The 25,551-nt window shown below is 44.3% G+C and overlaps 1 protein-coding gene across 1 annotated transcript in view; it reads left to right on the top strand.

Annotated features, from left to right (window-relative positions):
- DDR2 (discoidin domain receptor tyrosine kinase 2) overlaps window positions 1–14,778 on the top strand; it is an 88,206-nt gene extending 73,428 nt beyond the window's left edge. The window contains exons 13-17 of the mRNA XM_033961168.1: window positions 2,319–2,446; window positions 6,777–6,971; window positions 7,563–7,797; window positions 12,649–12,798; window positions 14,009–14,778. Coding sequence (XP_033817059.1) covers window positions 2,319–2,446; window positions 6,777–6,971; window positions 7,563–7,797; window positions 12,649–12,798; window positions 14,009–14,146 — 846 coding nt within the window. The 3' untranslated portion in view covers window positions 14,147–14,778. The remainder of the gene's footprint in view (window positions 1–2,318; window positions 2,447–6,776; window positions 6,972–7,562; window positions 7,798–12,648; window positions 12,799–14,008) is intronic.
- The last annotated feature ends 10,773 nt before the right edge of the window (window positions 14,779–25,551 follow it).

Raw genomic sequence — 25,551 nt, 5'->3', positions numbered from 1 at the left:
GATGTTTTCGGAATGATTGGAAGGAGCCCAGATTCCGCAGCTGGGTAGGAAGGTTATTCTAAAGCTCGGTGATTTTGAAGAAAAGAGATTTCCCTAATTTACCAGCATAGATAACGCCTTTTAACGAGGGGACAGATAGTTTAAGTTTCTGGATGGATCTGGAAGCAACAGAATTCCGAGATAGTGGAATTAGAGGAGGAAGAATGCCATGTAAGATCTTGAATGTTAGGCAGGCACATTTAAAGTGAACCCTAGAAATTACTGGAAGCCAGTGACGTTTTGACAGAAGCGGGGAGGCATGATCGAATTTGCTTTTTGCGAAGATCAACCTAGCCGGAGTATTCTGGATCTGCTGAAGTCTTTGGAGACTTTTCTTGGTTACAATAGTCCAGCCTAGAAAGAATGATTGATTGTACAAGGACAATATTTACTACAACAAGTTTTATTGCATTTGGGAAGTGAAGATACACTGCATAGCCATCTAAACCTTACCAGTGGCAGGGGAGGCAGGAATGATTCAATTGGTGATTAGTTCTTATTCTAATGCAATAGGAAAAAAATGTGCATTATTTTAGGTAGGGCTGGCTCAAAGGGTTATGGTGCTCTGGGCCTACTTCTGCTTTGGTGCCTTGTGCTCCAGACCTGGACTCACATTTTTTTTGTGCCCCTTCCCCCCCCAGGCTAGTTCCCTCCTCCCTCCTCTAATGTTACTGCTTGGTCCGACAGGATGCGACTTCATAAGCTACCTGCCACTGATGTTGACGCTGGCCCAACCTCCCCCCCACCTTGCGGTAGCTAGCCTAGGAAGCCACATCCTGTTGGGACCGGGCATCAGAGTTAAAGGTTTTGTGCACCAACCCTACAGCCCTGCTTGACACCATCTTGAGAGTGCTGAGGTTGTCCATGGAGAGACCTTGAGTGGAGACTGAGGTTAGCTAGTTAACGGGGATATGTAGACTGCTAACTGCATAACTATCCAGATAATGTTAGGGAAGCAAGAAGGCTGTCCCAACATTGTCCACTTAGCTATTCAGCAGTTTGAATATCACTGCTAACCACATGGAATTGTCTTTCATCACTGATTCCTGGATATTACGGTCCGGATTCTGCAAAGTGCGTCCTGATTTTAAGCAGCTGTAGGCGTCCTACAGCTGTCTAATCAGTCAATCGAGACGCATGTTTAAAAAAAAAAATGCTTCCCAGGCAGGCAACCTATATTGAAGGTGCCTCCAGGAGCCTAGGGAGGCCCGCAAGACCGCCTAAGCACGCCTAAGTGCCTTAGGCGAACCTAGGTGGTCCTACGCGTCTCCCTAGTGCAGCGAGAGATGCTTACAATATAGGCCAGCAAAATGCTGGCCTACATTGTAAGTAGACTCAGCCGCTATACTTATCGTGGCAAGGGATCTCCCTGCTGCGATAGGTATAGCGGCCGTGGCTGCCTGTCCTCCCCCCCCCGACGTTCGCTGGTAGGAGAGTGTCCAACCCCTCCTGCCGGAAGGCCGCTCACCCGCACAATTGCCAGCAGGAGGGTGCCCAACCTCTTCTGCTGGAGGACGCCCCCCCATCTGGACCCTCCTGTGCTAACCCCCCTCCCCCACAAACCCCCCCTAACCTCCCTCCCCCCAACTAACCTCTAATTGTTGGCCAGCTGGCTGGGTCTTGCTACCGGCCGGCCGGCAGGCCCTCCTCGTCGAAATGAGGTGCTGATTTACCCATTTTTTCACAACTGAGGGCTGTGTGTCCCCGGTGTGTTTTGTAACATCTCCCTGCAGGCTACCATAGAGCTTTTTCTACTGGTTCTATATTTTGGAGTATAGGGTTAGCCTTGAAAGGTGGAGTTTTTTGCCAAATGAAGCTGAACTGAGGCTTTTTCTCCACCTTTCTTTCCTTTCTTTTTCCCTGTTACTACCTGTTGTGTGATTGGCTTGTGTGTGTGTGAAATTAAAGCCTGTTAGTGTTGCAAAGGGGATGTTTGTTGTCCATATGGGGTTCTGATTTAGAGGTAATATTATTGGAGTTTAACTGACCCTTTTCCTGAGAGTATACATATAGTGTAGGCCCAATTTTATATAGGACGCCCCTCCCGGGCGTCCTATACAGAATCCGGGCCTTAGTGCCTGCCTGTATTTAGATGCAGCTGCTAAATATTGGGTCTATTTTTATCTGCAGTGACTGTTATTTAAAAAAAACCCCAAACATTCACTGTTGTAGGCTGATTATCAGCCCCATAACCGTCAACCTATTGTAGGAAGATTTTTGCGTAACACTAATTTTCACTGAGCACTGTTTGCTAAAAAGACTCCTTGATCCCTCCCTAGGTTCATCTTTGTGAAGTGGACGGGATAGAAGAGTTTCTGGGTAATAACTTTGTCCTAGACATCAGTCTCAATCAACCTGCCTTGGTGGCTGTGAAAATGCTGCGAGCTGATGCCAACAAAACTGCCAGGTTTGTGTCTCAAATTTTGTCAAATTACGAGCGGGAAAACCACCTGCCATGGCTTATTTCAGAACGCCTAAAGTACCGCTCGTAGGCAAAGATGCTGCCTGGCATGCCGAGACATGATACTGTTAGACAAGCTGAGATGAGGCCTGAAATATAGAAGAGAGGGTAGGGTGCCCACCTCAGCGAGAGTAGGAGGCGCCTGGGGCAGTGGTGCCCCCCACCATGTGAGGGCCTTCCTCCCTGTAGCTCTATAACTCATCGCTGGCATAAGCAGCATCCCTGACCTCGGCTCTCCCTCTGATGTCACTTCCTGGGCCACCATCACCTCACAAGTTTCACTAATCTAAGCCTGTTAAAGGGGCACCAGGTGCCCACTCCTTCCCCCTTCCCCTCTATGGGCTAGATTCACTAAGCAAACCAATCGTGTACCAATCGGTTTGCGAGCCCTTTGCGACCCGATTTCCCTGCAGGACATCAGGAGAGAGGATAGAGGGCTAGGGGCTGGGTACGGAGCCTGGCAGGGAGGGAGGGCGGCTGGCTGACTGGGTGTCGAGCCTAGCAGGGATTAAGGGCGGCTGAGTGCAGAGCCGGGGAGGGAGGGGTGGGTGGGAAAGGGTGCCTTGTCTTATACTCGGATCAACTTATATTCGAGTTTATACGGTAACTTCATTGCATGCCACCTAGTCCTTCTATTTTTGAAAAGAGTAAACAAGCAATTCATGTCTACCCATTTCATTTCACTTAGTATTTTATAGGCCTCTATCATATCTCCTCTCAGCTGTCTCTTTTCCAAGCTGAAGAGCCCCTCCTCATAACCTCCTGATTATATTAATATTGAGGCTCACGTTTGTGCTATTTAAAGGTAGACAAACCAAGAGCTGCAGACATGAATAGAGAAGATGCTATTAGGGAAATGCTATTGACTGGGAAATGAACTTTGGATTAAGTTGCGCATGGATTCCCAACTTTGGTATAGAAGTTGCTTGGTATGTTAAAACACATTGGCTATAGTCTGTGTCATGGAGGGTCAGATCTGCTATTTTTAGAAAGTTATTTAAAGACATGCACTTTGGATTAAAAAATGCAAGGTGGTTGCCTGTAAGTTGTGCAGTTTGCTAATTGGAAGCCCATGGAAAAGCTGGGTAAGGGTCCTGCTGCACGAGGAATGGGAGGGAGGGAAGGGAAGCTGGGCAAGGATCTTGCATGAGGGGAGGGAGGGAAGGGAAGCTGGGCAAGGGTCCTGCATGAGGGGAGGGAGGGAAGGGAAGCTGGGCAAGGGTCCTGCTGGAGGGAAAGAAGGATAGAAGCTGGGTAAGGGTCCTGCTGTATGAGGAATGGGAGGGAGGGAAGGGAAGCTGGGCAAGGGTCCTGCATGAGGGGAGGGAGGGAAGGGAAGCTGGGCAAGGGTCCTGCATGAGGGGAGGGAGGGAAGGGAAGCTGGGCAAGGGTCCTGCTGCACGAGGGATGGGAGGGAAAGAAGGATAGAAGCTGGGTAAGGGTCCTGCTGCACGAGGAATGGGAGGGAGGGAAGGGAAGCTGGGCAAGGGTCTTGCATGAGGGGAGGGAGGGAAGGGAAGCTGGGCAAGGGTCTTGCATGAGGGGAGGGAGGGAAGGGAAGCTGGGCAAGGGTCCTGCATGAGGGGAGGGGGGGGAAGGGAAGCTGGGCAAGGGTCCTGCTGCATGAGGGATGGGAGGGAAAGAAGGATAGAAGCTGGGTAAGGGTCCTGCTGTATGAGGAATGGGAGGGAGGGAAGGGAAGCTGGGCAAGGGTCCTGCATGAGGGGAGGGAGGGAAGGGTAGCTGGGCAAGGGTCCTGCTGCACGAGGGATGGGAGGGAAAGAAGAATAGAAGCTGGGTAAGGGTCCTGCTATATGAGGAATGGGAGGGAGGGAAGGGAAGCTGGGCAAGGGTCCTGCATGAGGGGAGGGAGGGAAGGGAAGCTGGGCAAGGGTCCTGCTGCACGAGGGATGGGAGGGAAAGAAGGATAGAAGCTGGGTAAGGGTCCTGCTGTATGAGGAATGGGAGGGAGGGAAGGATAGAAGCTGGGAAGGGTCCTGCTGCACGAGGGATGGGAGGGAAGGAAGGATAGAAGCTGGGCAAGGGTCCTGCTGCATGAGGGATGGGAGGGAGGGGGAGGAAAGATGCTGCACATATGGGGGAGAAAAAGGAAAGAGGAAGAATTGGGGTGAAGGAGAGGACGGGAGAGATGATCATGTACATACCCTGAAAATAAGACCTAGTGTGTTTTTTGGGCCTAAAATTAATATGACACTGTCTTATTTTCGGGGAAACACGGTATGATTGGCATTAGCCACAGAGAACCCTTTTGTGCCCTGGCAGGAGAGTTTTTTCCGTGACAGTAAGACTGTTTTAACGAGTCTTTCTGCCACAGAAAACTTTTGTGCATCCGGGCACTAGACAGCTAACCTGGGGAGGACTCTTCTCCAAAGATGTAAATGGATTTGCAGGAATGGATAGTATAGGAAAGAGAGAGCCTTAGCTTTTGAAGAGGGTTAGAAAGGATCCACAGAAGCCCAGATCATTTCATACTTCATTACTTAAGCTTTCTCTAACTGTTTGCCTTTATTGGCAGTGGTACGTCATGTGAGAAAAGCTCCCAAGTTACCCAGATCCAGCACGTACCTCCCGGACTCCTGACCATCCTGTCCTCATGCATTAAGAGATCTGCAACACTGATTTCAATGGGTAGAATAAAAGAAAACAATGCCACACGGCTTTAGGAATGTACATTCAGGACCAGGGCTGGCCAAAAAGTCTTCTTCCTGGAACTGGGTAACTTTGCAGCTCTGTGTGGTGCATAATGAATAAATACTTCCTGTACTGCAATATAATCTCATTATAGTGGACTCGCATATAACGGACAACCAATTTGGCTCCCAGAGCCGCTTTTAGCTGTAGTTTTGCTCGGCTGTAACGGACATGCAGGCTCCGCCTACAAGGCGCGTGGCGTGTCGGTGATATAGTATCAAAATGCAGCCCAGAAGAAAACGATAGAGTATTTTTCTTTCCAGTACAGTACGACATAATGCTTTAGAATTAAACAGGGGTGTCCAACCTTTTGGCTTCAAAAAACTGTTTCTGGGGCCGCGCAAATGCTGCAGCAAGACAGAGGAGGGAGCTGGCAAGACGGTAGCAGAGGAAAACACTGCATCGCCCTCGACCGGGGCCACACAAAATACTTTATGGGGCCGCAGGTTGGACACCCCTGCTTTAGAACATCTTTTAGGGTTCTGGTTTTGCAATCGTTTCATGCCATATCAATGTTTTGCTGAGTTTTGTTCTTGACGTTGCCGATATTCTTGTGCAGTGACTGTTGTTCGCTGATTGTACGTTGTTTCAAGTTGACCTAAATAAAGTTTTTAAAAAATGCAACTCTGGATATAACGGACTGTTTTTCCAGGTCCCTTGAAGTCTGTTATAATGAGATTACACTGTACTATATAATGTAACCATGAGTGCATGCATCAGTTAGTACATCCATCGATAGAACACAGATGTACTTAAGACGTTTTAGGCCTGAAGTTGGTGATTCCAAAGCATGAAAGAACAGGCACAAAACTAATGGTCATCGTGAAAACCAACAGATGAAAAACAAACCACTTTTAATGCATCCAGACTTTGTAAAAATGCATCCAGTTATCTGCTTTCACTTGGATATTGTGCTGTTTCCCTTCCTAGATTGGCTAGTTTAAATGGCTCCTGTCAGAATAATACAAAGTCATATAGTTAAGAACATAAGAACATAAGCAGTGCCTCTGCCGGGTCAGACCACAGGTCCATCCTGCCCAGCAGTCCGCTCCCGCGGCGGCCCACAAACAGGTCAAGACCTGTCTGAATCATCAGACGGGGCTCCCTTGCCACCTTGGTTTCTCATTTAAGTCCTGCCTTCCTATCGTAGTCCTAGCCCTCCGGTCTTGCACATGCACGACCAGGTTGGTTTATACTCATTACCTGGTTAACTTCCTATACTTGTGTTACATCCCAGCTCCTCCCTCAGTATCCCACGATCCCTTTATCCCTCAGGAATCCATCCAATCCCTGTTTGAATCCTTGTACCGTACTCTGCCTGATCACTTCCTCCGGTAGCGCATTCCAAGTGTCCACGACCCTTTGGGTGAAAAAAAACTTCCTTGCATTTGTTCTGAACCTGTCTCCCTTCAGCTTCTCAGAATTCCCCCTCGTATTTGCTGTCCCCTTCAGTCTGAAGAATCTGTCCCTACAGTTCTAATACAATGGCTAGCCGCACAGGGATCCCAGTAGCACAGAGTTTGCATAAAATGAAAATCATGTATTTCCTTTTCTTTCTTCTTAGGAATGACTTTTTGAAGGAAATTAAAATCATGTCTCGATTGAATGACCCAAATATCATCCGGCTACTAGCAGTCTGCATCACAGATGATCCTCTTTGTATGATCACGGAGTACATGGAGAATGGCGACCTTAACCAATTCCTATCTCGCCACGCAGCAGAGTGGGTGATGCAGGCTAGTTGCACACCTACCATCAGGTGTGTAACTAGAGCTGCTTCTGATATTGGCAAGTGAAAGAGATCTGAGAAACAGGGGCCTTCTCAAAGGTTTAAATGTGCACCGTTAAAGCATTGGTTTACCAAATAGTCTGTGCTCCAGACCTAATAGATGTGGGTCTTAAAATGGATTCCCAACATGTGATGGCCTGGAAGCAGTATGGTAATATGATGGACTGATGATTGCAAATGGTGATGTTAATTGGAATACGTTTTTAATGGAATTTGTCAGAGCACTGGCATAACTAGAAGGGAAGTTTTGGGTGAGCCAACAAGTAGAATGGGTGGATGCCACTCCCCTACCAAATTTAAAAACCTTAACTGATAGGTTCTTTTAAGGCAAAGTTGTGTCTCATTCCTCGGCGACTATGACGCAGGTGCCATTTATAGAGCCAGGACCTTAGTGTGCACTCTTAACATCAAAATTTGGGGCGTTTCCCTATTCTAAGCTAAAGATGGCACGGGAAATGTTTCAAACAAATGCACTCCCCTACTAGCTGTTGTCCTCTTTGGTAGGATTGTATGCTGCCTACTCCATCCCAGGATTTGCCCTTCTGTTTCTTGTCTCCACAGGTTTACAGAGCTGAAATACGTTGCCATTCAGATCGCCTCTGGTATGAAGTATCTGTCCTCACTCAACTTTGTGCACCGGGACCTGGCCACGCGTAACTGCCTGGTGGGAAAAAATTACACCATCAAAATAGCTGATTTTGGAATGAGCAGGAACCTCTATAGTGGGGATTATTACCGGATCCAGGGCCGTGCAGTGCTGCCTATACGCTGGATGTCCTGGGAAAGCATCTTACTAGTAAGTTCTACAGCTGAGTGTGAATAAAGGTTAGCAGCAGACAGACAATCCCAAGTTTCTGGGACCTGCTGGGATACCCTGAACTGTCTAAATAGAAACTAGTGGTAAACCCAGTAAATCTTCCAATACAATTATCTTCCACAAGCAAAACTATGGGCAATCTATATAATCGCATCTCCATCTCATAAATGCTAGAAAAATTTGAAGATTAAGGAGGAAAAGACTCAGGGCATAGTCCAGAATCAAAGTTCTCACATGCCTTGAATATGCCACTTCATAGAAAATAAGAATTGCCGCTGCTGAGTCAGACCCGTGGTCCATCGTGCCCAGAAGTCCGCTCACGTGGCGGCCCTCTGGTCAAAGACCAGTGCCCTAACTGAGACTGGCCTTCCCTCCGTACATTCTGGTTCAGCAGGAACTTGTCTAGCTTTGTCTTTAATCCCTGGTGGGTGTTTTCCCCTATGACATTCTCCGGAAGAGCAGTCCAGTTTTCTACTAGAGAATGACACGGTGACAAAATTCATCACCGTTCCCGTCCCCGCGGATAACCGTGGGAAATAATCCCATGTCATTTTTTAGTGTCTATTTCAGCCTCAGTCCTTCTACACCAGCATTCTTCAAAGCAAAGCTTGAGGGTCAGTGGTAGTGGCCATTCATACTCTGATTCTTCCCTCTCTCCTTAAAGAATGATATGAAGATTGTTTACCACGGTGATGAATTTTGTCACCATGTCATTCTCTATTTTCTACCACTCCCTGGGTGAAGAAGAACTTCCTTACGTTTGTACGGAATCTATCCCCTTTTAACTTTAGAGAGTGCCCTCTCGTTCTCCTTACCTTGGAGAGGATAAGCAACCTGTCCTTATCTACTAAGTCTATTCCCTTCAGTACCTTTCCAATAATACAGCTGTCTGTTGAATCATTCAAAATTGTTATTTTATTTGAAATTTCTGGTTCATTCAATATCATGTATTTCATCAGATTCTTTTTTTTTTTTTTCAAATTCTTTATTCATTTTTTCATCTTACAACAAGTACACAATATTACATCATTTAAAACTTTTACACATCACTTGAATTTCTTTCTATCGTCATCGTAAATACATAAATTTATTCCCTCTCCACCCACCCTTCCCACAAAAATTTCAATCAAAAATATAATTTAAATATTGTATTCTTATCTATTGATTAAACCTTTAATAGAACTTTATACCATCCCCCTCCCCCCTATGTATAAATATACTGTCAACGGAAAATGATGTCTAATCATTACAATAATTTGTCAATGGCCCCCAAATTGGAGCATTTCATCAGATTCAAACAAAGACTTGACTGCTGTCAACTTTATTAGGCTTTTCTGACCCGGTTTCTGTTTATCGAGAGCGATGGGAGAGGGATCTTCAACTAACATTTACCCCCCTAAGCAATGGCGCAATATTATTTCCTACTTAAGGTTTCCGTAGCTAGCCACTTGAATGAAAATGAATATAAAATGCTATTTCATTGGTACTGCACCCCTGTTCGCTTGAGGAGTTGGTTTCGCAGAGGGGATGGGGGGATTGTTGGCGCCTATGTGGTGCTCAGGGAGACATGGGCCATATCTGGTGGACTTGCCCGAAAATAGCTCCCTTTTCGAGATCAGTTCTTGATTTGGTTTACACTATTACTGGGGTGCAGTATCCAGAATGGGCAGAACACTGTTTATTGAGTGTCCATCCGATGGGGATTCGCTCGAGTTCATAAATTAGCTGCATATAATTTTGTATCTGCTCGGTTAGCGATGGCTCGGGAATGGAGGAAACCTTCACTGCTGGCTTTAGCGGCTGTTTGTTGTAAATTAGATTATATAAGAACATAAGAAGTTGCCTCCGCTGAGTCAGACCAGAGGTCCATCTCGCCCAGCGGTCCACTCCCGCGGCGGCCCATCAGGCCCACTGCCTGATCAGTGGTCTCTGACCAATTTTACAAATTACCTCTAATCCTATCCCTATAACCTTACCTCTACTCTTATCTGTACCCCTCAATCCCTTTGTCCTCCAGGTACCTGTCCAGACCTTCTTTGAAGCCCTGTAGCGTGCTTCTGCTTATCACATCCTCTGGTTGCGCGTTCCATGTATCCACCACCCTCTGGGTGAAAAAGAACTTCCTGTTCTAAACCTTTCCCCTCTCAATTTCTCCGAGTGCCCCCTTGTACTTGTATATTTCTGATGACTAAATTGACAGCCTTGAAATCAAATAACCTGATGCCTTTTTCTAAGATTTGGGATCCTTATATTGCTTGGAAAGATACTTGCTCTCCCTCGGTTGTATTGTGAATATGCTTTTTTTTTTTTTTTTTTTTACTTTTTATCGTGTTTCTTTTACTGGCTATGGTATATTGCACTGGGGAGAACCACACAGGGGTGTCTCAATTTATTTTAGTTTGCTTCTTTGAAATGTGATATTTGCTGTATTATTTTTGTTCCGAGCTGTTCAGTGTTTTGAGTTTGCGGATATTTTGTTTGCTGTAATCGTTATTTTTTAAAATTTCAATAAAGAGATATGAACCCCCCCCCCCCCACCAAGACTTGACTGCTGTCTTCAGTGTGCTTTATTGTTTAATGTTTGGTCCCTCGTACTGACAACGGCAAGCATTTCACTAACCCGAGCTGCTTCATAGGAACTCAATGAGCGTCGGGAGCAGCGAGGGCCATTCAGCGCGGCTCTCTGCGCTAAAAACTGCTAGCGCGGTTTTGTAGAAGAGGGGCTAAGTTTTTACATAGGCGCCACTAGCCACAATTCTGTATACGGCGCCTAAGTGCGATTGATACGTGGCTGGCGGTATTTTTATAGGCGCCCTTTATAGAATTAGCCCAATGGCCATAAGGCACAACCCTAATTTGTAATAATAATAATAATAATAATTTTATTTTTTCTATACCGCCATAATCTTGCGACTTCTAGGCGGTTTACAGTGAAGAGAGCTGTACAATCAGCGAATTACAAGACAAGAACGTATTATCAAAAAAAAGCGGTAAATTGTTTAGGGTCCAAAAATATATATTGAACCTTATCAAGTCTAAGAAACATTGCATAGGAAATGGCAAAAATGATACCAGCATAACATACTTTTGAAACTACCGCCCATCCTTAAGAGGGAAGTATAAAATCTTGAGTAAACACAGAAAGAGGAAGCTTTATGTAGAGAAGATGAGAGACGGAATCTAGGAAGCTAAAGGATTGGGTGTATTGATGCACCAGTTTGTCTCTCTTGACCAGATTGTAAGCTCTTTGGAGAAAGGACTGTCTCTTCCGTGCTTTAATGAACAGCGCTATGGAAATGATTAGTAGCGGAAGTAGAATGCCACAAGGAGAGCTAATTACTGTCATTAGATTAATCCTCAGATGTGCTACTTGGTTGATACTTGACTCGCCATCGCTTGCAATGATTATGTCGTCAACGTTATTCCCTGGCCAACAGAATGCTATTACTACAAAGACCAGACACCTTCCCAGAGTCAATCAAGTTTCAAGTTTTCAAGTTTTATTAAAATGTGCTAAAACGCTAATCACAAATTCTAAGCGTTTGAAAATTAAAATGTTTAAAAGGGGAACAATCAACATACTCTTTAATGACAAGACATAACTTACATGAAAACAATAGGGTTTTAGGGGGGAAATACAATTTTAAAAGAAAAAAAAAAAAAAAAAAGAGTACCATTAAGGTTAAAAACAAGTGGAAAGTGGGAGAGATCATTTTAATGTTAAAGTAGAGTAATACAGAATTTGGCAAAAATGGATGCAGAGATCATCTAGCAATCATAGGCATCTTTAAATAGGAAGCTTTTAAGGTTCCCCTTAAATTTATCTAATTTTTGTTTGTAGGGATGGAGATCTGATAAGTTCTGATCCAGGGCATCAGAACACTGGCGGGGTCCGCACGCAGGCGGTTCTGAGCGCAGGCCAGGTCGGCACACCGACCTAGGCCCTGTGTTCGGATCTGGGCCTGTGTGTGGATCCAGGCCTGGGTTTGGTTCTGAGGCCCTGTTTCTCATTTCCTCTCCCTCCTGCCACGTATACATTCTAAGCAAGGACAAGGGTTGCACCTTGAGCAGAAGGCTGAGGCATCCCTGACTCTGGCCACATATTAACCTGACATACATTTACCCTTTTTCTCTTATCTTGTTTAAGCATCCCTTATATGGGCAACAATCAGACTTTGCCTGAGCAAGGCTAATCAAGAGAGCTTAAGAAGCATGCATTATAACCTTTGGACTGTCACATGCCATAGTAAGATTTGAGACATATCAGAAAGGTACACATTGGGAATCACTTTATTATAACTGTTATTATGTATTCATATGTCATGTGAGTTAGTAGCTTTGAGACACATGATATAGATAAACAATGGTTTAATCCTCACTGTAAATGCATTATGAAATTATAACCTTGTAGAGCATTAACTAAGTAATTAATGGAGATATGAGTCTCAATAAAAAGAGGGAGAGACCATTCATTTGGAGCGTCTCCTCCTGACTCTAAGATTGCGTGTGTGTTTATTGTGGGGCATTCCTACATTTGTTCAGACCTTAAATGTGATGGTAGCAAATTCCAAATTGTAGGGGCTATAACTGCGAATGAAGAAGCCCTGCGAGTACTAATGATTTTTAAAGATGGGACATGAAGAAGGTGCAGAGATGATGATCTCACAGTTCTCAAAGGATCATGGGGAATAAGGAACTTATGAATAAAAGCAGGTTCCTTGGTGTTCATGGCTTTAAAGAAGATTAAAGCGATTTTGTAACCTATACAAATGCATCTGTAAACTGCTGACCAGATTTTATCCCCACTCTGGGGTCTTCTTCTGTCCACAGGGAAAATTCACTACAGCCAGCGATGTGTGGGCCTATGGTGTGACATTATGGGAGACATTCACCTTATGCAAGGAGCAGCCATACTGCCAGATGTCTGACGAGCAAGTAATTGAAAATACCGGAGAGTTCTTCAGGGACCAGGGGAGACAGGTAGGTGGATAGGAGGAGAAAAACAGATTTGGAAGGAGAGTAAAAGACCAGTGGCAGGGAAGTAGAGATGGATTGGCCCAGGGGCTTTCAGTGCTCTATTGAGGAGAGGCAAGATGGGATTGGAAAATGGAACCAGTCAAAATATTTGGGGTATCTGTGCAAGTATTGATTTCTGCTGATTACTTCTTCTTTTCCCTGGCAGTTTATGGCTGCTTCTTTGGGCTTCAAACTCATTTTAATTTTCTCTCCTCTCCTGTCTAGTGCAGTCACTACAGTCGCAATCCTTAGGGGCCACAGTGCGTGACTGCCGGAGTAAAATCGGATCGCAAAGGGGGTTGCAAACCGATTGGTACTCGATCGGTTTGCTTAGTGAATCTAGTCCTTTGATGCTTAAGTGCTGATATTCAGTCCTTAAGCAGCCAGGGCTATCGCATAAATGGGACTGTAGAGAAGTCTGTTCCATTTTTATGCAGTAACTCATAGTCACTTAAGTGCTGACTATTGACTTAATTGGATATGTTTTAGCCAGCTTAAAAAGAACAGGTCCCTGTTTTGTATATCCAGGAATAACACCATCAGTAGTGAGCAAAATGTTCAGTGCTCAATGGCTGAATATTGACCCCCTAGTCTTTACCAGAATGTTCTGGAAAGTTTATTCTGCTCAGTTCACATGTGGTCTTAGGTGACAGGTCAAATGCGCGCAAGACAATAGCGCGCAGACAAAAACGTGAAGACAGCTCAGCGCAAAGACAATAGCGCGAGAGACAATTGAGCGCAAGGATAATTCAGCGCAATGACAATTCAGCGCGCCTCAAGATGGCGCCTGGCGAACGAAGGTCACGCGCACGTTTAGCATGCTAACACGTGATCACGTCACCAGTTATCAGTATGGTTCCCTTGCCTCTTTGCGTTTTGAATCTAAGTCACGTGAATGCATTTTTGTTACTATGGTTACGTTTCCTCTTTATTTATGTGCTCCGAACAGGCCGCCTTCCGCTCAAATGTCTTGCGCTAGGTTGTCTTGGCGCTCAGTTTTCTTCGCGCTCATTTGACCAGCGCTCACTTGTCTTGCGCTAAGTTGTCCGCGCGCTGTCTTGCGCGCAATTGACTATGAACCGTGGTCTTATGACTCGCTGCTATTTGTGGTGAATTGCTATCTTTGAAGAACACCCGTTACAGGTTTGCAACTTGGCTTTCCTTTCTGTTTAAGATTTACCTCCCACAACCTCCAAATTGTCCTGACTACATCTACAAGCTAATGCTGAGTTGCTGGAGACGAGAAGCCAAAGAGCGCCTGTCCTTCCATGAGATCCACCTCCTACTCCAGGAATCAAGTAAACGAGAGTGACATGCTACTACTTCAGCCCACCACTGCTCAACTGGACTCTACAGTGCCTTGCCATGAAGGCTTCCATTATAGAGCAATTTGAGCCATTTCAGCTTTTTGACCCAGCTGGATTCTCTACCTGCCAATCTACAACAACACTGGCTATAGTAAAAGATGGAGTGGTTTAACCTGCTATGGAACTGGAGCCTTAAAGTTTTCCAAGGGACTAAATATTTTGATATTTATGGACCCAGACTTCATGCGCATATTTCAGAGGGCAATTTTATATTAGAAAGCCTATATGGAAAGTCCAAAATGATACCTATTTTAAGCCTATTTTATAAAGGCAAAAACAATGTCATCAAACATTCATCAAGATGGGGAAAGACCACAAGCATCAAACAAGGGTAAATTCCTCCCTGTTCAATCAATTTTTCAAATATTTATTTTTTATCTATTAGAACAATCAAATATTCAGCACAAATGCAGCATCTTAGCATCAGGGCAAACTCGTTTCATCATTTTGATCTGTAATTTTAAAAGTGCAATAGGATTTCCAAACATTTAATTGTTTATTACATTACATTACATTACATTACGGATTTCTATTCCGCCTATACCTTGCAGTTCAAGGCGGATTACAAAAGATTTGACTGGACATTTTCCAGTGAAGATACACTTATTATTATTATTTTTTTTTTTTTAACAACAGAGGAGATATAGCTGTGATGTATCTTCTCGGGGAGATCAGTAGCTTACTATTAGGAGACAATTAACACTGACATGAATCCATGTTTCGCCATGCAACTGTGTCACGGGTTGGTCGCCTAAAAATATATATATATATACGAGAACAAAAAATGACTTAATTAAAAAAATTTCTTCTCTTACATCTAATAGTAGAACTGACCGAAAGGTCAGCTCCCACAATTCTATCCAGCATGGTGTGGCGTTTTCTTCCACAATCTACTTCTAAACAATATCGTATGATTTTGAAAGCACCAGAGAGCTAGACTAGACCAACATCTTTCATAAAGCCTCTTTGTTAAGCCCATGGCAGGTCAACAGTATATCAAACCTTGAAGCACAAGACAGGAAGACCCAATGTTTCACAGAAAAAGTGGACAGGGACAGATTTTTCAGATTATGGGGAAACACAAATACAAGGGGGCACTCAGAGAAATTGAAAGGGGACAGGTTTAGAACAAACGCTAGGAGGTGCTTTTTCACCCAGAGGGTGGTGGATACGTGGAACGCACTTCCAGAGGCTGTGATAGGCCAGAATAAGTTACAGGGCTTCAAAGAAGGTTTGGATAGGTTCCTGGAGAACAAGGGAATTGAGGGGTACAGATAAGGATTGAGGTTAGGTTATAGGGATAGGAGTAGAGATAGGTTAAAGAAATAGTCAAGGACCACTGCTCAGGCAATGGGCCTGATGGGCCGCTGCGGGAGCGGACCGCTGGGCGCGATGGACCTCTGGTCTGACTCAGCGGAGGCAACTTCTTATGTTCTTAAAGTAAACAGTGGAGAAACACAATGTTCTTGACTTTCCTTTATTTCTGAAAGATATCTTCAGACAATGGTGAAATAATATGTTTGATACGGTCTTATTTCACTGAAGATATCTTTCAGAAATAAAGGAAAGTCAAGAGCACTGTTTTTCCACAGTTTGTTTACTTTTGGTTTTCTTTGTTAAGCCCATCAGGCACAACTGGACGCAGCATAAAAATCCAAAACTGGACTGGAGGAATTGCCGTACAATGAGAGGCTAGAGAAACCGGGCCTCTTCTCCCTTGAAAAGAGGAGACTGAGAGGGGACATGATCGAAACATTCAAGATATTGAATGGAATTGACTTAGTAGAGAAAGAGAGACTGTTCACCCTCTCCAAGGTGAAGAGAACGAGAGGGCACTCGCTAAAGTTAAAAGGGGATAGATTCTGTACAAACATGAAGTTCTTCTTCACCCAGAGAGTGGTAGACAACTGGAACTAAAATGGTTAAGGGACTGGAGGAGTTGCCATAGAACGAGAGGCTAGAGAAACTGGGCCTCTTCTCCCTTGAAAAGAGGAGACTGAGAGGGGACATGATCGAAACATTCAAGATATTGAAGGGAATTGACTTAGTAGAGAAAGAGAGACTGTTCACCCTCTCCAAGGTGAAAAGAACGAGAGGGAAAAGATTCCGTACAAATGTAAGGAAGTTCTTCTTCACCCAGAGAGTGGTAGAAATCTGGAACGTGCTTCCAGAGGCTATTATAGAGGAATGCACCCTTCTGGGATTCAAGAAAAGGTTAGATAAGTTCCTGCTGGACCAGAACATATGTAGGTAAAGCAAGACTCAAATAGGACACTGATCTTTGACCAAAGGGCCGGCGCATGAGTGGACTGCTGGGCACGATGAGCCACTGATCTAACCCAGCAGCGGCAAATCTTATGTTTTCTAAAATTTACATAATGCTTATAATTATCACCCTCCAGATATGTAATCAGTAACTCACCAATGAATAACTGAATACTGATGATCTTCCTGTTCCCAATGTTGTACCAGCAGAGCTGCAAAGATGACAATGATGTAACATAGAAACATGATGGCAGGTAAAAGGCCAAATGGCCCATCTAGTCTGCCCATACGCCGTAACCATCATCTCTTTCTTTCTCCGAGAGGTCCCACGTGCCTATCCCAGGCCCTCTTGAATTCAGCCACAGTCTCTGTCTCCACCACCTCTTCTGGGAGACTGCTCCATGCTTCTACCACCCTGTAGTCCAGCTCTCTGACTGGTGCTTTGAAAATCTTGTGATATTGTTTAAAAGGATATCTTGCGGAAGAAAAGACTGCAACCATATTGGATAGACCTGCACGAGCAAACCTTTTGGTCAGTTCTGCTGTTGGATATCGGAGAAGAAACTTTTTTTTTTTTTTTTAAATTAAAGGTCCCTTTTACAAAGCCACAGTACAGTCTCCGTCATATTTCCCAACATGGAAAATGTGACGGAGACTATAGAAACTGAATGGTCTTTGTTGTATTTGCCGCACGGGAATCACTGATGTGATATAAATGATATTTTAGAAGACCAGCCTATGACACAGTTGCAAGGCGAAACATGAATTCGTGTTGACATTATTTGTCTCCTAATATTAAGTTACTGAGTTCTATGAGAAGACACATAAGTCACACTTATATTTTATCGTCAAATATATTTTATTGAGCAGCAAGAAAAAACAACAATCCATAGCAAGGGCAAAGATCAACAAGTCAGCTCGAAATTGCACACCATAAGTCAACCAACCCACCCCACCAACCCAACCCACAACCCATTCCTCCCCCCACCCACTACACTTATATTTTAAATATTTGGAAATTCTATTGCACTCGGAAAAATCCACTGTTTATTCCTGGGATAAGCAGCATAAAATCTCTTTTACTCTTTTGGGGTCTTGCCAGGCCTGAAATGTCCAATTTTGGGGGAAAAATACTGAGATTGATGGACCTATGGTCTGACCCGGTATGGCAATACTTACGTTCTTTAAACTTTTTTTTTTAAAATAAAGATCAATGACAAATACAAGTTTGCTCTGCCACTACAATGCTGCATTTGGACTAAACATTTGATTGTTCTGACAGATCCAACATAAAAATTTGAAAAGTTGTTCAAATGGGAAGGAACCTATTCTGTTTTATAAAGGCAACATAGGCCCCAGTGTGCCTTTATAAAATAGATACCCAGGATCAGCCTCGGGAGCACACAAATTCACATCTGCTCTGAAGATTGTGTCCATCTGTGCTTCACTCTCTTCACGAACTCACATATTTTATAACAAATGTGCACACATTGCAAGTGTGCCCTTTCTGCATCCAATCAAAACCTCTAGAGATACCTACATAAAAGAGGGAACATAAGAATTGCCACTGCTGGGTCAGACCTGGGGGTCCATCGTGCCCAGGAGTCAGCTCCTGCGGTGGCTCTTAGGTCAAAGACCGGTGCCCTATTTGAGTCTAGCCTTACCTGCGTACGTTCTGGTTCAGCAGGAACTTGTCTAACCTTGTCTTGAATCCCTGGAGGGTGTTTACCCCTACAACAGCCTCCGGAAGAGCGTTCCAGATTTCTACCACTCTCTTGGTGAAGAAGAACTTCCTTACGTTTGTACGGAATCTATCCCCTTTCAACTTTAGAGAGTGTCCTCTCATTCTCTCTTCAGTACCTTTTTATGTTCTGTTCCAGTAGGAACTTATCCAACCTTGTCTTGAATCCCTGGAGGGTGTTTTCCCCTATAACAGCCTCCGGAAGAGCGTTCCAGTTTTCTACCACTCTCTTGGTGAAGAAGAACTTCCTTACGTTTGTACGGAATCTATCCCCTTTCAACTTTAGAGAATGTCCTCTCATTCTCTCTTCAGTACCTTTTTATGTTCTGTTCCAGTAGGAACTTATCCAACCTTGTCTTGAATCCCTGGAGGGTGTTTTCCCCTATAACAGCCTCCGGAAGAGCGTTCCAGATTTCTACCACTCTCTGGGTGAAGAAGAACTTCCTTACGTTTGTATGGAATCTATCCGTACGTTTGTATGGGGGCACTCTTCTTTTCGTACTTTGTATGCATGCCTACTCACACACAGTTATAGAACTTCTTTCTCCATGTAAAACAGGCTTTACATGTGGAAAAGCTGTATAAAATTATCCCTTGGTGGAGGCTATTTAACATGGCCTTCAGAAAACCAAACCAAATACAATGGGCCCCTTTTACAAAGCCAACGTAGCGAGTCTCTGGCGGCAAATGCTCCAGAGCCCGTTCAGCGCTCAAGGGCTTTGGCCAAAGTGTACGTGCACAGGACAGAATATACGAGGCTGTAAAAAGACTATAAGGTTTATCATTGTACAGTCGTATCAGTGGCTGTTAAGTAATGGGGGATTATTTAGATCAAAGCTTCCCCAAACTGTGGGTCGAGACCCCAGATGGGGTCCTAAAACCCACATCTGGAGTCCCAGTTGAGCGAAACCTCCATAAGACATCAGCAGTCACAAGTTTTCTTTAGCCACATGAATAGGGTCACAGCCACAAGGAGATTGGATTCATATGCACGTGCACTTCAGAGCTATCTATGCTACCTATTCATTCATAGTACAAGGCACTGTGGACCACTGTACTCACATGATACCTATTCACTCACACCACAAGGCAATCTAGTTCATTACAGAAAGTATGCTCCATTAGTTCTGGGTGGAACCTTTTGCTTAAAATCTTATTCCTTTGTTCTCTCTTCTATTTTTTCATGCTGGGTAGATACGTGCATAGGTCCCTCACCTCCCCCGAAGTATTGTGTCCACCTCTGGGGGGGGAGCCACATCTCCAAAAGGATATAGACATAGTGAAGACATCCAAAATCGTAAAGGGTTGGCACAAAAGAAACATGAAGATCTAAAGAAACCCTAGAGATATAATGGAACCATTCAAATGGATAAACCAGAGGTAGGCAATTCCGGTCCTCGAGAACCGGAGCCAGGTCATGATTTCAGGATATCCACAATGAATATGTATGAGATGGATTTGCATGCACTGCCTCCTTGAGATGCAAATCTATCTCATTCATATTGATTGTGGATATCCTGAAAGCCTGACCTGGCTCTGGCTCTCGAGGACCGGAATTGCCTACCCCTGGGCTAAACTATAGTAATAATGCATAAGCAGAACCCCCCCTTTTCAGTGGAAAGGACGTTCTAGAGCAAAGGGGTCATAATCTAAAGTTCCGAGGGGTGCACTGAAGAACAACATCGGGAAATACATTTTTCACAGAATGGCGCGGATCGATCGGATGCCTTCCTTGAGCGTGCAGGGCAGGCTCAAATCACAGGGACTTTAAGAGGGTACGGTAAGCAAAAGGATACATAATTGAAAACTGAAAACACAATAGAGGTATGATCTAGTATCATATCTTTAAAGTACCCTAGTTGGATGTCAAAATAGGTGACTCATATGATATGTAGGCCATTTCACAGCCAAACTATTATTGGGGTAATTTAGATTATTCTAAAGGTTTTTTTAGTTAAACATGGGAAAGGACATGTGTTCAAGATGTTAGAGCAGGGCTGCCCAAGTTCGGTCCTCGAGATCTACTGGCAGGCCAGGTTTTCAGGATATCCACAATGAATATGCATAAGAGAGAGATTTGCATACCAAGAAGGCAGTGCAGGCAAATCTCTCTCATGCATATTGATTGTGGATATCCTGAAAACCTGACCTGCCAGTAGATCTCGAGGACTGGACTTGGGCAGCCCTGTGTTAGAGTCCATATGAGGAGAGTGATAAAAACTTGTGTGGGCAGAGAGAGAGAGAGATATCTTATAAGCTTGTCACACCATATGACTGGTGGCAGGGGTAGAAATAATCAGGAGACTGAAAGAACCGGTTGGTCTTTTTGTACCATTTTCTACTGCGTTACTAAGGCGCGCCGGCCAGTTTAATGCACACAAAATGCTAACGCATCCATAGAATATAATGGGTGCTAAATCGGTTCGCGCACCTTAGTATATGGACTTGGGGGTTTTGGTAGATAGAACAATGAAGCCAGCGGCACAGTGCGCAGCGGCCTCAAAAAAGGCAAACAGAATGTTGGGCATTATCAAAAAAGGTATCACTACCAGAACCAAGGAAGTTATCCTCCCGCTGTATAGGGCGATGGTGCGACCGCATCTGGAGTACTGCGTTCAGTACTGGTCGCCGTACCTTAACAAGGATATGGCGATTCTCGAGAGGGTCCAGAGGAGAGCGACAAAAATGATAAAGGGCATGGAAAACCTCTCATATGCTGAGAGGCTGGAGAAGCTGGGGCTCTTCTCCCCGGAAAAGCGGAGACTTAGAGGGGATATGATAGAAACTCATAAGATCATGAAGGGTATAGTGAAGGTAGAGAGGGACAGATTCTTCAGACTAGCAGGGGCAGCAAAAACTAGAGGGCATTCAAAATAATTGAAGGGAGATAGGTTCAGAACAAATGCTAGGAAGTTCTTCTTCACGCAGAGGGTGGTGAACACCTGGAATACGCTTCCAGAGGAGGTGGTAGAGCAGAGTACGACTTTGGGGTTCAAAAGGGGATTGGACGAGTTCATGAAGGAAAAGGGGATCCATGGGTACAATTAAAGGGTTACTATATAGTACAGAAGGCTGTAAAGTAATAGAGTAGTAGAGAAATAGATCACTACAGGTCATTGACCTGTGGGGCCACCGCGGGAGCGGACTGCTGGGCGTGATGGACCTATGGTCTGACTCAGCAGAGGACATGCTTATGTGCTATGTTACCCCCTTCATATTTCTATCCAGTCATTCAAGATAAGGCACTGCTCTTTTTTGTTACAAAACCAAAAGGACAATTTTCCATTCCATGTCTAGACAGGTTTTTTTTTTTGACACCCAGGGCCTGTTTTACAAAGCTGCGCGGCAACAGCCCCGAAGCCCTTTAAATCTCTATGGGCTTCGGGGACGTTACCGCGCTGCAGCCGCTAGCGCGAGTTTGTAAAACAGGCCCCCTAGTTTATGAAGTGCACAGTTTTGCACGTATTTTACAAAAGGCTTACTGAGCAAAATCCTTTGTAAAATATGCATAAGGATGCTGGAAATAAACATGCAGGGGTGCAGACGTTTTAGTAAGAAGTCTCTCATGGTTTAGTATGTAAGTGCTGATTTTATAACCTACCCATGTAAAGTGTCAGCACTAAGTGCCAAATATCACCAAATTGGACATACAAGAAGAGATAATTAGAAACATAGAAACATAGAAATAGACGGCAGATAAGGGCCACGGCCCATCTAGTCTGCCCACCCCAATGACCCTCCCCTACCTGTCACTGTGAATAGATCCCACATGTCTATCCCATTTGGCCTTAAAATCAGGCCCGCTGCTGGCCTCAATGACCTGAAGTGGAAGACTATTCCAGTGATCAACCACCCTTTCAGTGAAAAAGAATTTCCTGGTGTCACCGTGCAGTTTCCCGCCCCTGATTTTCCACGGATGCCCCCTTGTTACCGTGGGACCTTGAAAATTAAACTGCCAAGTGAAATATAGACATTTGTATGTGGTTTTAAACCTACAAATAGGTGGTTTTAAATACTAGGGAGCTCATAAAAATTGCCACCAAGTGACTGGTGTGAACCCCAAGTCCAAAATGAGCACTTAGCTGACGTGCCTGCTTTGGAGCAGCTGTAAATACTGTTGTATAGGGTTTTTTTTTAAAAGCATGCATGCATTGCCATTGTAAAACTGGAAATGTTCACATACTTTTATAACCTGTCCAAAAAATATGCCTTTCAAACTGTAAATGCTGTAGATCTACAAATGTATATAGTGACTTTATAAAATAGCTGTTTTCATGCATTGGTCATGTGTACATCTGTGAATTCCATTATTTATGCTTGTAAAAGCACCAGACAGCTAAGTTAGACCCTTAAGGTGGGCTAGCATTTTTAGCACGCGCTGCCCCCCACGCTACGCGTAAAAAATAACGCCAGGTCAATGTGGCATTAGCATCTAGCGTGCGTGGCAATGCAGCGCGTGAAAAAGCCACTAGCACAGCTTAGTAAAAGGAGCCCTAAGACTAGGCAAATAAGTGGTTTATATTCAAAAATAAAAAAAGCTGAGCTCCTAAATTTATGTTCATAAGTTAAATGTCTAAATTTGTTCCCTAGGGAAGGAGAGAAATGGTAGGAAAACGGCAGGCTAGCCGAAACTTAGGAAGGCAGATGCTGAGAATAAAGAGATGGAGGAGAACAGAGAGACAGAATCTAAGATAAGAGACCAGAAGAAAGACTTTAAGAATGTAAGTGGACCTCAAGGCTTAAGTGAGACTGTGACTGAGACTCGGGGATTGAGAAGGATGAAAGAATTTGGAATTAGGTGATGGGAGAGTTTGGAGCATGAGATCAAGTAGGAATTAGAAGGACAATAGACGAGGCAATTAGGTAAATGTTATGAAAAGGACGGTGAGACTGAATGCAGAAAAATGGAGTGGACACAGTTTGAAGGGCTTGGAGGAGTTGACATGCAGTTGAAAGAAACTGGATGCTGAGAAGGTGAGAGAGAAAGGAAAGGAGAAGGTAGAAATAGAGGTAAAAGGGGGGATGAGAGGCTGTATTGGGAATAAAACAAAGAGAATGGAGATGGAGAAGGGATGTGTGACAGGTAAGTAGCTGGAGCTGATAGAAGGATGTGAGGAAGAGGAGAGAGGATTAGTATAGAGGATGGAGACTGGGGTAAGAGCATGTAGGTGAAAGAAAAATAGTGGAATAGGATGGGGTGGAAATGAGACATTTGGGGCAGTGAGAAGACTAAGGAAACAGGAGCAGAAAATGAAAAGCTGTTAAATAAGTGAGAGGTAGAAAGAGGGAGATTGAAGACTAGAAGGGGATGAAGAGGAATGAATTCTAGTTATAGGTAGATTTTCAAAAAGGCAGATGTGAGAAATGGTCAAAAAGCCACAACTTGTAGAAGGATGATGTCAGAGACAGATGTAGGGGAGGAAGGGAAGAAAGCAGGGAGGGGGAAGAAGGCAGGGAGGTGCTGGATGGAGGGGGAGGGAAGAGAGGGGGTCAGGTGTTGGATGGAAGGGGAGGGGAGAGAGAGGGGTCATGCACTGAGTGGAAGGGAGGAGAGAAAGAGGATGCACACACTGGATGGAAGGGGAAGAGGAAGCAGTCACTGAATGGAAAGTAGGCGAAGAGGCAGATGCTGGATGGGAGAGAGAAGGTCAGGCTCTGGATGGAAAGGGAGAAAGAGAAGGGGCAGATGCTGGAAGGGAGGGAAGAGAGGGAGGGGCAGATGCTGGATGGGGAGATAGGGCAGATACTGGATGGAAGGGAAAGAGAGAGGAGGGGCAGATTCTGGATGGAAGTGGGAGACTGGGAAATAAGAGGAAGTGAAATAGGAGAGAAGAAACTGAAATCCAGTAAAAAGGATAACCTCCCCCCCCCATCTTTGAAGAAAATCAACAAGGAGAAAGTGATGGATCAGGAGCAACCCAGCTAGAACATTTAAATGATAAGATAGCAAAAGTACCATTGGGTGTGGGAGGGACCACTCTCCTGACATCTGCACAGTTCATACCATAAGATTAGCATCAAGATGGTGGTGCAAAAGCTGGCCCTTCTAACCTGTGTTTTATCTCCTTTCGCATTTTGCCACCGTTTTCGGAATCTTTTTAACTTCTGCTACATCCTTCTTGAGCTGGTACAACCAGAACTCTGCACGCCGTATTTAAGGTGGGTCATTCCAGAGACCTATACAGACAAATGATGATATTCTTAATTTTGTTTTTTTTCAAATGATCCCTAATATTCTATTTGTGTTTTTAGCATCTGCAGCACCCGGGGCTGAAAATGTCAAGAATGATTCCATTTTGTATATGCTCAATAGTGGACCTAAAGTAGATGGATAGCAGTGGTGGCACTGATAAACCGTGCCGCTGACTAGATGTATAGGTGAATATTCATAATAATTTGAGCACCAGCACTGGTGTTTAAATGTATTATTGTTGCCTCCACTGCTAAAAATCTGGCCCTTTATTTTATTTTAATTTCTACAATGTATGACCTTTAAAAATATCATATACTGTATATAAAATGTATTTATATTATGTATAAAAGTGTTCACATTTTGAAAGGGTGGAAGTACTCGTTATAATCTGTCTAAGTCAACAGTAGAAATATGGACTTTTGGTTGGTGATGCTGTGGCTGATGGAGTCAAGAAACAGTTTGCAGGAGGCATGGAGATATATCTATCTATCTATATATACATATATCTACTATATATATATATATATATGTATGTATATATGTGTATATATATATAGTGTTTGTGTCTGTGTGTGAGCAATCAATATGCATATATGTATATATGGGGTTACCAGATTTTACTTTAGTAAAATCTGGACCTCCTAGCCCCGCCCCCAAGCCTGCCCTGTTACAGTCCTGTCTTAGCCCCGCCCCATCCCACCCCTCCGCTGCCTGCTCTCGTCAGGCATCCACGCATGCAACGCGATGACCTCACACGCACGCGTCGTCACATGGCATCTGCACATGCATGGATGCTCTCCTGTCCGACGCAATTTAGAGGAAGCTTTTCAAAAGCTGGACAAAGTGCTGGGTTTTGAAAAGCCATTCAGACCCCAGGACATGTCCTTGAAAAAAAGGACATGGGGAAATTTGGAGATCTGGTAACCCTATTTATATATATGTGTGGGGGGGGGGGGGGAATGAAAGGACAGAGCTAGGACAATGAGGTGGACAGGGAGAGTCAGCAGGGGAAATGGGATGGAAGATGAAATTCTGAGAGAATGGGAAGGTGGAAGGGTAGAAAAGAGATAAATAAGGATGGAGGATTGAGGAAGAAAGTGATGAAGACAGAGAAATAAAGAAGTGACAGAGCCAGAGAGGAAGGAGGAGAT

The sequence above is a fragment of the Geotrypetes seraphini genome, chromosome 10 (assembly GCF_902459505.1).
Source record: "Geotrypetes seraphini chromosome 10, aGeoSer1.1, whole genome shotgun sequence".
In the NCBI taxonomy this organism is placed as follows: domain Eukaryota; kingdom Metazoa; phylum Chordata; class Amphibia; order Gymnophiona; family Dermophiidae; genus Geotrypetes; species Geotrypetes seraphini.
Note: the sequence above shows the minus strand (reverse complement) of the source record. Positions and strands in the feature narration are given on the sequence as shown.